At 34.7% G+C, this 14,819-nt stretch overlaps 1 protein-coding gene across 1 annotated transcript in view; it reads right to left on the reverse strand.

Annotated features, from left to right (window-relative positions):
- RBL2 (RB transcriptional corepressor like 2) overlaps nt 1-14,819 on the reverse strand; it is a 44,244-nt gene that overhangs the window by 2,145 nt on the left and 27,280 nt on the right. Inside the window, exons 15-21 of the mRNA XM_019732348.3 lie at nt 14,205-14,474; nt 13,721-14,007; nt 13,453-13,629; nt 8,242-8,313; nt 7,447-7,552; nt 6,660-6,865; nt 5,908-6,072 (exon numbers count right to left, since the gene is read on the reverse strand). Coding sequence (XP_019587907.1) covers nt 5,908-6,072; nt 6,660-6,865; nt 7,447-7,552; nt 8,242-8,313; nt 13,453-13,629; nt 13,721-14,007; nt 14,205-14,474 — 1,283 coding nt within the window. The remainder of the gene's footprint in view (nt 1-5,907; nt 6,073-6,659; nt 6,866-7,446; nt 7,553-8,241; nt 8,314-13,452; nt 13,630-13,720; nt 14,008-14,204; nt 14,475-14,819) is intronic.

Here is a 14,819-nt window from a genome sequence, read left to right on the forward strand (position 1 = left end):
AGCCCCAAAGTCACTTTATCACACTATTTTCTGGTAGTTTGTTAATTTAAATTTTTTTTTCATGTGCTGCTTCATTGCCCATGTTCTTTTATGGAAAGCATACTGAGCATATTTACATGCATTTTACTACAGTAAATTGTCTTACATCTTCCCATTATTAGTATATACAGAGGGTGCCAAAAAAATATACACATTTTAAGAAAGGAAAACTGTATTAAAATTGTAATACTCGAAATATACTGATAACAAAAGATGAATACAAGTCATGTTTGACTTCCGCAATTACAAGAGGTGCTCAAAGTGGTTACCATTAGTGTCCAGACACTTCTGATTACGGCAAACTACTGCTTGAGCAATGCTGACCAAAGTGTCCGCTTGTATACATTTTTTGGCACCCCCAATATAGATGACATCTTTTTAACTGCTATATAGTATTCTATAGTATATCTGTATCATAGTTTAATCTCGTAGTGATATGTCATTGATATTATTTAATCCCAAAGTTTAATACTATAAGCAATGTTACCATAATTTATTATTCAACAAGCTGTACCAATCCCCTGAAACTGCCCTGACAAGTGTCATTAATGATCGGTCATCTTAACTGATCTTGTGTGTTACTTGATTCTTTTTTCATGGCCATGTAAATGTTAGGATGTTATAGGGTGGTTCTAGACCCAAGGCACTTCCTACTTTGTAACAGTCTTCCTTGATCTCAGTTATCACCTATTAAATCATGATGACAAATCATTCTCTAACCAACAGTCTACTATTGCTTTCTTTTATTGGAGAAACTCCTAATTCTGTGCTAGAATTTTTCTGAAACCTCCCCAGGTGGTGATATGATACAGGCAGGATTGAAAGCCACTAATCTGGATGCTTAACCTAACTTTTTTGTTTTAAAGATTTACATACAGTAAAATTCACCCTTGTAAATTGTACACATTTTGACAAATACATACAGTCATGTAATCACCACAATAAAGATATATAACAGTTCCTTCACTCAAAAAAATTATCATTCCTAGTTACCCTGCCTCCAGGCAACCACTGATGATGTTCCTTGTCCCTATAGTTTTGCCATTTCCACAGTGTCACAGAAGTAGAATCCTGGTAAGTGGCCTTTCGCTTACACATTAATGTGTTTGAGATTCATTTGTGTTGCTAAGTGTCACAGTAGTTTGTGCCTTTTTATTGCAAAGTAGTAATCTTTGCTGGGTCTACCACAGGTTTATCCATTAATCAGCTGAAGGACATTTGGGTTGTTTTCTACTTTCTGGCTGTTAGAAATAAAGTCATAAACATTCATGAGCACGTTTTTGTATGAATCTAAGTTTTCATTCCACTTGGAATGAAACACCCAAGAGTGAGATGACTGGTTATATGGTAAAGGGATGTTTACAGGAAACTGTCACACTATTTTCCAGGTGTAATGGCTATGCATCAGCAATATATAGAAGTCTCAATCATTGGCTCCACATCATCGGCAGCACTTGTTGTCATTTTTCAGATTATAGCTGTTCTCATAGGCACGTAATGGGTGAAGTGTGTTTAAATCTTTTGTCCACTTTTGTTCATTTTCCTTTCGAGTTTTGATAATCCTTTATAAATTGTAGATACAAATCCTTTATCAGATATGAGATTTGTAAAGTTTTCTCCCCGCCTGGCTCGTTTTTTCTATCTTTTAAAGAGCAGAAATTCTTAATTTTGATGAATTCTAATTTTTCAATTATTTATAGATATGCTTTCGATGCTGTATCTAAAAAGTCTGTGTAACCTATGTTCACAAAGATTTTCTATGGTTTAACTTCTGAGTGTTATAGTTCTAGGTCTTCCATTTAGGTCTGTGGTCGATTTTGAGTTAGTTTCTGTATGTGGTGCAGTCTGGGTGCATGTTTACTATTATTTTTGTATATGGCTGTCTGCCTGTGTCAGCTCCATCTGTTGAAAAGGCTATCTTTTCTCCACCGAACTGCTTTTGCACCTTCGTTGAAAATCGGTTGGCTATATATGTGTGGACTATTTCTGGATTCTATTCCATTCTATTGATCTAAATGTCTATTCTTTCACCAATACCAAACTGTCTTGATTACTGTAGCTTTATAGTTAAGTCTTGAAATCAGATAGTGTGAGTCCTTCAACTTTTTCAAAATTGTTTTAATTCTAATTCCTTTGTGTTTTCATATACACTTTGGCACCAGAGTTTGTTAATTTATACAAATAATTCTGCTGGGATTTTGGTAAGAACTGGGTGAATTTATACAGCAAGTGGGAGAAAACTGACATCTTGATACCGTTTTTCCAATTCATGAACATGATATATCTCTCCATTTTCTCACCTTTCATTTTTTACCAAGATTCTGTAGTTTTCAGGATATGAGTGTTATACATCTTTTATCAGACTTATCCGTGTAAGTATTTAATTTTTAATGCTATTTATAGTGTTTTTAAATTCTTCTTGATTACTTACTACTAGTATATAGAAATACATTTGATTTTTGTATATTAAATGTAACCTTGCTGATCTTGTTAGTTCCAGTCATTTTTTGTAGATTTTGATTTTTCTATGTAGAAAATCACGTTGTGAATGGAGACTTTTCCATCTGTACGCCTTCTCTATCTTGCCTTATTGTATATGTGAGGACCCACAGTTACAGTGTTGAGTAGGAATGTAAGAGTAGCTGTCCTTGCCTTAAAAGGAAGGCATTAGTCTTTCAGCATAAGTAAGATGTTAGCTACTGATTTTTAAAAAACATATTCTTTATCAGGCTGAGAAAGTTCCCTAAGAGTTTTATCATGAATAAATGTTGCATTTTTAAAAATAGATAATAGGGCTATTAAGACTACTTCTTGAGTATTTTGGAAGTTTGTCCTTCAAGCAATTGGTCCATTTCATCTGCATTATCACATTTATTGGCAAAAAGTTGGTTTTATCTTTCATCATACTTTTAATGTGTGTAGGACCTGTTCTGATATCTCTCATTTCTGATATTGGTAACGTGTCTTTTCTTTACTGATTAGTATACAGAGAGAGGTATCAATTATTTTAATCTTCTCAAAAAAAACCAAAAACCCTTAACTTAATGGCCTTAATTTCCTCTCCATTGAGTTGTCATCTATCTCATTGATTTCCACTCTTTTTCTAGTTGTTTGGGGTGAAACCTTAGGTCACTAATTTGAAACCTTCTTTCTAATATAGTATTTAGTGCTATAAATCCCCTTCTTAGCATTGCTTTTGCTGCATTCCACAAATTTTGATGTTAGCTTTTCATTTAGTTCAAAAGACTTTCCAACTTTTCTGGGTTATTTTTTCCTTGACTCATAGAAATGCAATTTAGTTTCCAAAATTTGGGTGGTTTTCTAGGTATGTTTGGTAATGGTTTCTGATTTAATTCCACTGTGGTCAGAGAAAATACATTGCTTGAATCCTTTCTAACTTATTGAGACTTGTTTTACGGTCCAGAATGTGGTCTATCTTAGTAAATGTTCCAAGTGCACTTGGTGCTGTTGGAGTGTTCCACAAATGTCAGTCAGTCAATCTGGCTGATGACAATGTTCACATCTCAAATATCCTTACTGACTTTGTCTACTTTTTTTCTGTCAATTATGTTGAAATCTCAAATATAAACGGTTTCTTTCTGTTTAGGATTATAGTATATCCTCTATGATTATGAAATTACCTTTATCACTGATAATATTATTTGCTCTGAAATCTACTTTCAGATAATATTAATGACATTAATATAGCATTCCAAGTTTTGATTAGTATTAGTGGAGTACAACTTTGTCCATCCTTTTACTTTAAAAAACAGCTTTACTGTGATATAATTCACATACCATATTTCAACCATTTGAAGTGTACAGATCCATGGCTTTAGTTTGTTCCCAGTTGTGCAACCATCACCACATTCATCACCCCAGAAAGAAACTCTGTATCCATTAGCAGAAACCCTCCACTCCCCACAACCCTAGGCAATCACTAACCTACTTTCTGCTTCTATAAATTTTCCCATTCTGGACATTTCATATAACTGGAGTCATGCAACATTTCTCTTTCTGTACTGGCTTCTTTCACTTAGCATAGTATTTTCAAGGTCCATTGATATTGTAGCATTTATCAGGACTTTTTTATTGGAGTAATATTTCATACTATGGATATATACTTTATTCATCAGTTAACAGGACATTTGGATTATAATCCTTTTACTTTAAATATGTGTCTTTATACTTAATGTGCATTACATATAAGCAATAAATAGTTGGGTCTTGCTTTTTTGTCCAATCTTACAATTTTTGCCTTTCAATTGGTGTATTTAGATCACTTACATTTAATTGCTATTTATTTGCTATTTTCTTCTATGTTTTTCTACTTTCCTCCTTTTTGGACCTTCTTTTGAATTGAGTATTCTGACTGATCCATTTTTTATTTTCATTTAAAACTTTAATCCACTTGGAATTTATTTAGTTATAGGATGAAGATCTAGTATTAGAGGAAATGTCAGAGTCATTTCCTTCAACTCCACTTGCTTTTTGTGGCTGTTGCCATTTTTATTCCCAGTTTTCACAATCCCACTGGGAATGTCATTGGAATTAAACTTATGTAATGGTTGGAGGAAATTATATCTTAATATTTGGTCTTCATTTATTCCATTTTAAAAAATCTCTTAATTCAAGTTAAATAATTGTTCTACAAAAGCTAAGTTTATTCCAAGGCATGTAACACTTTATCACTATTATAGGAAAAGTTTTGCTACCTTTTTTTCCCCAACTTTCCATTTTAAAGGATTTCAAGCTTACAGAAAAGTTTGAAGACCAGTACAACACCCATTTATTAATCACCCTTTACCACATTCATTCTCTCTATATTTCTTTAGCTGAATCATTTGAAAGTAAGTTACTGACACAGATCACCTCTGAATATTTGAAGCATATAGAGAACTACATAATCCACCTCCATCATCAATACCAAACAAATTTAATGGAAATTTAAAGGTAAATATTAACATTAAAGTCCACATTACATTTTCCCACTTGTCCCAAAAAATGTCCTCTATAGCTGTACTTTTCTGCGTAGGAACCAATCAAAAACTTGTACTGCATTTGGCTGCCATGTCTCTTTAGTTTCCTCTATTCCATTACAGTGCCCTCCTCACCATCTACCATTTCTTCATGATATTAACATTTTTTTAAAGAGTCCAGGCCATTTGTTACATGTGTATGTTTCTCTAAGCAATATCAACATCAATACAAATACCACGTAAAGGCCTGGGAGAGCCAGTTGCACTCCTTAACACAGCATGACCAGTGATCTAACCTTACTGCCTCAAGGACAGTATTTCTTCCCATATTTGCTTCTTCCTGGATACCCTTCCTTCCACACCTCAGCAACTTGCTAACTTTTCATCCATTGAGGCCTGACTCAAGCTTCCATCCCCATCGCAGACTAAGGAGGATACTGCCCGCCACACAAATCTGTGCTAATATGGCTATCACACTGTATAAAATGTCCATTTCTCCTCTTAGACAATGAATCCAGAGGACAGACACTGCCTGTCCCAGAAACAGGCACTCAGTTCAGAGATCCAAATTTTCTCTCCCTAATAGAAATTTGAAATTTAAAAAATTTACAAATAGAATAAAAAACGCAAAAGCCCAGTTTACAGTAGAATGTTACAAATGCACAAATAGGAAAGGAAGGAATGAAAATAAATCCAAATCCCTTACTTGATTTCTAAGCCTAAAGTTCTCCCCCAAAACCCCTGGTTTTTGATCCATTGGGACTTGCTGATCACTCTTCCTGGGCAGTTCCCCGTACTCGTGTGAGTACCAAAGGTTTCCCATTGATGCTGTTTCTAGCATCCTAAACATTCTGGAGTTAGTAAAGGCCAAGATATATGTTAGGCTTACCTTTGAAGGACTGTTGCTGAAGTAGTAGAAAATCTTTTCTCGAGGAGAAAGCATTGTTTCATTTTTATGCGGAGAAATGTAGACAGGATGATTTTGAGACAGCTGTATTCGGCGAGGAGAGCCTGTTCTTACAAATGGATAGGGAGAGAGTGGAGGAGCATCCATCTGTTAAAAAAAAAATCAGTATTTCTAAGAAAGCTACACAAAGTTTTTAACCAGGTATTTTTTGTTATTTTTATTGAAAGGGTGAAGAAACACAATAAACCAGTAGCTTTATGAATGGTAAACAATGACAGCAACAATTAAACCTTAAGAAAACCATACAAATAGCAAACACGTAAGTGCTTGCTTTGTGGCAGTCACTGTTTTAAGCATTTTTAATACATTATGTCATTTAATCTTGTCAACTAGGGACTATTCTTATTCTCATTTTATATACGAGGAAACAAGAGGTACAGAAAGTCAAATAACTTGCAATGTCACCACAGCTACTAAGTTTTAGACAATTTGAACTAATGCATTCGCTCTCATATTGCTATACTTTGTAGGGAATCTAATACCATCTTATTCTTTTCCAGTGCTATACAACAACAGAAATTATGTTGGTTAGTCAAATTATTTGTTAGACTTCCTCTGTTTCACTTAAGAGAAATATTTGTAAAACTCGTTTACAGAGGGAGCAGCTCAAATGTTAAGTGGATCCTTATTCCTCACCAGTGGAAACAGCAAGAAACTGTCCCCGTCACACTTACTGTGTTTGCCTGGGAGTACTTCAGGGCAAATGTTCTCATCTGTTTTATGTAGATGTTGTTGTAGAACTGAATGAGGTCTCCCCTCTCCTCCTCCTCCATGTCACTGTTGGCACCTGTGAGGCGAGTAGGTGTCGGAGGGGCGCTGCTCGGCTGTGGAACGGGCAAGGTGCTGCTCGACCTCATGACAGGGCTGGAGTCTCTGCTGGCTGCAGCCGGGAGCACAAAGGGTGTTACACAGAGAGGCTAGTATTCCAGATTGTTTTTAAGAAGAAAAATTCAGTACGATAAAGGCAGACAGCTACCTGCTCTACTTGTAACTTGTATAATGGCAGCAACAGGGCACTTTATTTTTCATACCAGGATGCAAAGCACAGATAAGACATTAAGTACTAACTTTACCCACAGGCCACAAATACTGAATACTTTTCACTAATAAGTTACCCCAGTTTTCTAGGACTTGAGCCCTGCATTAAGTGGTGCAAACAAACAGGGATGGTATTTCCATAGTATGGTTTCAACTGACATGCCAGACTTTTCTGGAACTCAGGCCACCGATTTCCTGCCTGAAACCTTCTCTAAATCCTCCAGAGAAAAATGTTATGCACAAACAACTTTGTGCCACTAAATTTAGAATTCTGTTTATTGGTCCAACAAATCCTTTGCCAATAAAATAGTTTCACAGTTTCTTTAGTAGTAATTTAGTTTAGTAATCCTTAAATCTTCTAGGCTTAAAAAATAAGAGAAGCTCCTAATTTTACTTTGTAATGTTCATAAAGATCTCACTTACTTCTGTCTTTGTTTAGCTCTGTTGGAGAATTCTGATGGCTTCTGCTATCACTGCTGCCAGAATTTCTTCTTTTCCTTTTCCCTTTTATCAAAACACTTCTATACACCTTTAGAGAGACCATGAGAAAGGGACAGAAATTAGTATTTATTGAATGCATTCTAGACTTTATGACCTTGACCTGTTATTTAATTCTCACAACAACCCTAAGTAGTAATTGTCCTCCTCAGGGTAAGTTAGTAAAAGCAACTAAGGTCATATATCTATTAAATAACAGACCCAGAATTTACAAGGCCTGTCTGGCTTCAACTTCCAAATACTGCCTACAATACTACAGAACAGTAATAGAACCCAACCATAAAAATCAAGTCATTCTAAGTCAAACACAAAGATCTCACATACTTACCTCTTTAAAGATAGATGAATAGTGTTAAAGGTAAAATGAGTTTTAAAATGTCATTTAATGTTATCTTGGTTAAATGTACAGTCCTGTGTTTCCTAAACCAGATTGAAAGGTGACATAGAAACCAAAGAACTTCCTAATTTACATCTTTCTTGTGATTAGCTGAATTAAGAAGGAGTGAAATATTTCACATAATTACCTTTTGGAGAAAAGAGAAATTAAACTAGTCAAGATGTGAAGTTGTCTGTCAATGATTAAAGAAAGTTAAAGTGAAGACTTCCCTTAAAATCTTAGTTGTTTAACCTGGAGAAAAGTCTACAGAATTAACTGCAGTTAATGTTTCGTCATCAAAGACTTTAAGCTTTATTTTCAGCCCTTGGAGAGAATGTCATTACCTGGCTCCGTGCCTGGGGCTGAGTCCTATAGCAACGCATAATATTCTGGAAGGACTTGTCTTCTTTTGTGACCTTGAAAATAAGAATATTCTGTGAGAGATATTGACTTCCAGCCAAATAAAGTGTGGAGCTCCATATACTTGCTCCACAATGAAATTAGTAAAAATTTACATTAAAAAAACAGCCAGTTAATGTCTCTGGAAATGGTCCTAAGGACATAAAACAAATGATCTATTCAAGAAAATCTACTAAAATTCAACAACAGAGAGTAATGGTATTTAAACCAAGATCTAGGATAAAAAATACAGCAACAAATGAAAAATTCATTAGAGGGACAAAACAGTAGATTTAAACTGAAAATGAAAAAACAATTAGCAAACTTAAAGACAGATTGTGCAATCCAAAGAACAGAGAAAAAAGAATGAAGAAAAACTAACAGTTTCAGAGAGATGTGGAACACCATGATAGTCATAATGTGAGTACCAAAAGGAGAGGGGAGAGGGAAGCAGAAAAAAATGTTCGAAGAAATAAAGGCTGTAAATTTCCCAGATTTTTAAAACATTAATCTACATATCCAGGAACCTCAATGAAATCCAAGTAGGATAAATACCAAGAGATACACACCCAGACACACAGTCAAAATGCTGAAAGCCAAAGAAAGGGAGAAAATCTTGAAAGTATCAAGAGAAACAACTATTCGCTTATTAGGGAACCCTAATAAAATAACAGCCGACTTCTCATCAGAAATTATAGAGGTGTAAAGAGGCAGTGGAACAAGACAGTCAAAGTATTCAAAGTAAAAAAACTAAATCCAGTATCCAGCAAAGTTCTCTTTTGAAAATTAAAGTGAAATAAATACAATCTCAGATAAATAAAAACAGAACTTGCTGCTGACAGACCCATATACAAGAAATAATAAAAAAAGTTCTTCAAATAAAAGCAAGAGACCCCAGACAATTCAAATAATCCCGAAGACAAAAAGCACTGGTAAAGATAATTATGTTATTATACAGTATAAAATGTATATTTCTTCTCCTTCCTTAACTGATTTAAAAAGCAACTGTATAAAACAATGTGTATATAATATATTGTTGGACCTATATAACACAGATATGTGATACGTTTGCCAAAAACAGCACAAAGAAAACTAGGGGGAAATGACTCCAGACGACAACTTGAAACCACAGGAACCAATAAAGAGAATCAGAAATGATAAAGTTAATATAACAAAAGCTATAAATAAATATTTACACTCCTTTCTCCTCTCAGCTTCTTTAAAAGTCATGAAATCATATAAAACAATACTGTATTGTTGGATATATAACACTTATGGATATAACATGCATAACAATACCACAAAAAGGATGAAAAGGAAGCAGTTATACAGCATTAACATTTAACACTTCTATATCTCACTGGAATTAAGTTAGTATAAATCTGAAGCTGATTTTGATAAGATGTGTATGTGGGGCTCGGGGGACGTGAGATGTTAGTTGAGATGTTAATCAAAGGGTACGAGCTTTTAGTTATGCTTGAGTTCTGGAGATCTAATATACAACATATTATATTGTGACTATAGTTACCAATACTGTACCATATACTTAAAAGTTGCTAACAGTTAAATGTCATCACTACAAAAAAAAAGCAGTTATGTGAAGTGATGGATCACTTTATCACAATCATCACATTGTACACTTATATTTACACAATGTTATATGTCAATTATATCTCAATAAAGCTGAGGAAGAGAGATATAGATATGTATATGGTAAGCCCTAAAGTAACCACTAAGAAAATAAGTAAAAAAAAAAAAAAAAAAAAGTGAAAAGCATTACAGAAATTAAAATGCCACATTTGAAACTATTCACCTAATGCAAATGAAAGCAGTAAAGGAGTAATAAGGACCAAAAAGACATAATTTTATATATGTGTGTGTGTGTATCAAGTAAAATAGATGTAAATCCAGTTATAACAGTAATATTAAATATAAATGGATTAAACAACACAAAGTCAAAAATTGTCAGCCTGGATAAAGAGATCCAAGTATATATACTCCGTCTACAAAACACACTTTAGATTGAAAAATACAAATAGGTTGGACAAAAGAGGATGGAAAGAGATGTATCATGCAAACTGCAAACCTCCCAAAAGCTAGGTGGCTTTACAAGTATACTATAAAGTATTTAAAACAAAAAATAAGAGGGACATGTCATAATGATAAAATGGTCACTCCATCTGGAAGCTGTAACAGTTATGAGCATACATGCACCTAATAATAGAGCACCAAAATATATAAAATAAAAACAGAAATAAAGGGAGAAATAGATAATTCAATAATATTTGTAGCATTCAGTACTTCCCCTTCAATAATGGATACAACTAGCAAACTAACAAAACAGAAGACTTTAACAAAATTATAAAATAACTAAACCTAACAGGCACCTATAGAACACTACACCCAATGACAACAGAATATACATTCTTCTCAAATGCACATTGAACATTCTCTAGGACAGACCATTTGCTAGGTTATAAAACCTCAATAAATTTAAAAGGATTAAAATAATATAAAGTATATTTTTTGACTGCAATTAACTGAAACTAGAAATCATTAACAGAAATTGGGGAAACTCACAAATATGCAGAAATTATAAGAACATGCCTATATAACCAATGAGTCAAATCAAAAGAGAAATTAGAAAATACTTTGAGTGAAAATGAAGAGACAACATACCAAAATTTATGAGATGCAGCTAAAGCAGTGCCTAAAGGGAAATTTTTAACTGTTAATGCCTATGCCTATATTAAAAAAGCTATTAAATCAATTACCTAACCATCCATCTTAAGTCACTCATAAAAGAGCAAAAACTAAGCCTGAAGCAAGCAGACAGAAAGAAGTGATAAAGATTAGAGCATTTATTAATAAATGAAACCAAAGGTAGTTCTATTGACAAATCTTTAGCTAGACTGATCAAGAAAAAAGAGAAGATTCAATTACTAAGAAAATAAATTGACAAAAGAAAAAACAAGAAAAAAGGCTATATGGGGATATTATGAACAGCTGTGTTCCAACAAATTAGCCCAGAGGAAATAGACAAACTCGTAGAAAGATATAAACTACCAAAACTGATTCTAGAATAGATGATCTTAATAGACTTATAACAATAAAGAATTATTCCTCAAACTACCCACAAAAGAAAGCACAGGCCCCAATGTCTTCACTGCTGAATTCTAACAAACATTTAAAGAATACCAATTTTTCACAAACTTCCAAAAAATAGGAGGAAGGAACCCTTCCCTGTGCATTATGAGTCCAATATTATCCTGATGACAAAAACAGACCAAGCCTGTTTCTTTTTAACAAGAAAACTACAGACCAATATCTCTTTATGACTGGGACAAAATTCCTCAACAAAATACTAGCAAACCAAACCTAATACCATATAAAAAGAATTCTCCACCAAGTAGGATTTACAGTAGGAAAGCAGGAATGCAAAGTTGGTTTAATGTATGAAAAGCAGTCAATTAAACCTCTTAAAAGAAAACGGATAAAACTTCAAAACCTTGGATTTGACAATGCATTCTTAGATATGACACCAAAAGCACAAGCAACAAAGGAAAAATAAATTGACTTCATCAAAATCTAAGTATTTTATAATTTAAATAATGCTATCAAGTGAAAAGATAACACACAAAATGAGAAAATATTTGCAAATGGCGTATCTGATAAGGGAGTTGTATCCAGAATATATAAAGAACTCCTACAACTCAACAACAAAACAAACAATTCAAAAATGGGCAAAGGGTTTAAACAGATACTGCTCTAGAAATATAGAAATGACCAGTAAGCAAATGAAAAGATGCTCAACATCATCAGTCATCAAAGAAATGCAAATCAGAACTACAATGAGATAGCACTTCACACCCACTGGGATGGTCAAAATCAAAAGCTTAGATAATAGTGGCCAACACACACAACAAAAGACACTCAACATCATTAGTCATTAGGGAAATACAAATTTAAACCATGATAAGGTACCAATCAATACCTAGTAGGATGGGTAAATTAAAAAATGGAAAATAACAAGCTGGCAAGAAGGAATGAAATTGAACTCTCGTGCACTGCTGGTGAGAATGTAAAATGGTGCAGCTAGCGTGAAAAACAATATAGAATTTCCTCAAAAAATTAGACACAGAATTACTATATAACCCAGCAATTCCATTTTTGGGTATAAAAACAAAAGAAATCAAACAAAAAACTCGAAGAGATTTGTATACCCATGTTCACAGTAGCATTATTCACAATAGCCATAAAGTGGAAGCAACCCAAGTGTCCATCAGTAGATGAATGGATAAAGAAAATGTGGTCTATCCATACAATGGAATATTATTCAGCCTTTAAAGGGAAGGAAATTATAACTCATACTTCAACATAGATGAATCTTGAGAACATTATATTAATTGAAACAAACCAATCCCCAAAAAACAAATATTGCACAATTCCACTCATATGAGGCACCTAGAACAGTCAGATTCATAGACACAAAGTAGAATGGTGGTTAACAGTCACTTTTGAGCCTGGGAATGGAGAGAAACTACTGAATGAGTAAGTAGTTTTACTTTGCAGGCATGGAAATGTTCTGGAACTAAACAGAGGTGGTCCGTATATAATATTGTGAATGTCACTGAATTGTTCATTTTAAAATGGCTACTTTTGTGTTATCACCTTGATAAATAATTTAAGAAAAACAAAGTCAGATAATAAAAAGTGGTAAGAATGTGGAGAAATCAGAACCTTCGTTTATTGCTGGTGGAAATGTAAAATGGTGTGGTGACTTGAAAAGTCTGGCAGTTCCTTAAATGGTTAAACACAAGAGTTACCATATGACCCAGGAATCCATGCCTAGATACATATTGAAGAGAAATGAAACTGTCCATGCAAAACTTGTGCACAAATGTTCATAAACAGTCAAAAAGTGGTAACAGTCCATCAACTGATGAATGGATAAACATCATATACTGATACAATGGAATATGATGTTCTAAAATTGACCATGGTGATGGCTGCACATATCTGTGAATACACTAAAGTCAACTGCATTTACATTTTGGTGAATTATGTGGTATGTGACTTATATCTCAATAAAGCTGTTAGCAGTTCTGACAGTAAGGAAATAGCATCTTTTTTCCTTTTATGTTCAAAGTACTCACTTTTGCCATCACATAAATGGCACACATTAACAACTGGTCCAGATGTCTGTCCATCATAAGTTCGGGACACTGAATTATGGAGAATTCAAAGCAGGTCCAGATTTTTTTTCTTAGTTCATCTGAAATATCCAGTTTAGCACAAAGATCCCGAAGGCGGACACCTGCTAAGTGGTAAACCTAGTAGATAAACAAAACCATTTCAAACATTGTTTATCTAACACTTGTATTTCCCAAGCTCCTGACCTGGTAAGGGTACATGAAATATTACCTTTCTAAAGAAAAGTGATAAAGAGCTGGTCTTCCTGGGTCTAATACTGCTGCTGGTTAAAGGTGGGCCTTGTTTCTGCTGTTGTCCACCTGGGGAAATCTGTTGAATGGCCACCTGACCAGGGGGGACTTGCAAGGTTGTTCCTGTCACCTGTTGTTGAGAGCTCAAACTTCCAGCTAGGGCTTGAGCACTGAGGGGTTGGATGGAGCCAGTCACTGCTGATGCCTGCCCCCCAACATTGACTTGGACTGGGAAGAATGTGATCCCTCCATTTTCATTGGCAATACCTACAGTTTGTTACAAAGAAAAAAAGCAGGAAGAAAGCGTTGCTAATACAAGGTTCTCCAGGCACAGGTTTCCGGTTTCTCCCCTCCTAACCCTCTTCCTCCCACACTTCTATCATCATTCCAGCCAAAACTCAGGTAACTTTCCAATAAATGCCACAGAGAAAGAAGAACTCAATATCCAACTCTGCCTTCCTTACCTTGTACCGGAATAGTCACAGTTTGTCCATTGTTGGCTGTGACAGTGGCTGTTGCCATGGTGACCAAAGTCTGTCCCGGAACTGGTGTGACAGAAACAGCCTCCCCAGATACATTCTGCACAGGGACAGCATTGACTAGGGGCTGTGGGGGAACGCGCCCAGGTGTACCTCCGTCAGAGGGGCTGTCGTTCTCAGCGAACAGCCGTCTCCTGGTAGAGCTGGCTGTTGGGGAGCTGTATCTGTCATATAACGTGGTTGGAGACGGCATGCCTAGGGTCAGAAAGAAAAACAGTTTAACTCAAGCAGACAGACCTGACTTCGATCCAAGCTGTTATGTACAAAATTAATTAGTGTTTGAAATACTTCATAATTTAAAAAGCAAACAGAAATTATAGGAGTCACATCATAGCTATTTTCAACGAATGAAAATTCAACTGCACACTATTCTGAGCAAAATGTAAAGAAAGATTTTTCTCTATTTGTCTCACATAACTCCCTTCACGCCACCTAAGGCTCACTCAAACTAGACTTTGCCCTCCAAGACTATAGGGCCTTCATGATTTAGTGCTAATTTAAAGAATTTTTCTATTTTTTCCATAATATTTTTGACCAGAT

The sequence above is a fragment of the Rhinolophus sinicus genome, chromosome 8, assembly GCF_057876585.1.
Source record: "Rhinolophus sinicus isolate RSI-liver-muscle chromosome 8, RSI-T2T, whole genome shotgun sequence".
NCBI lineage: Eukaryota > Metazoa > Chordata > Mammalia > Chiroptera > Rhinolophidae > Rhinolophus > Rhinolophus sinicus.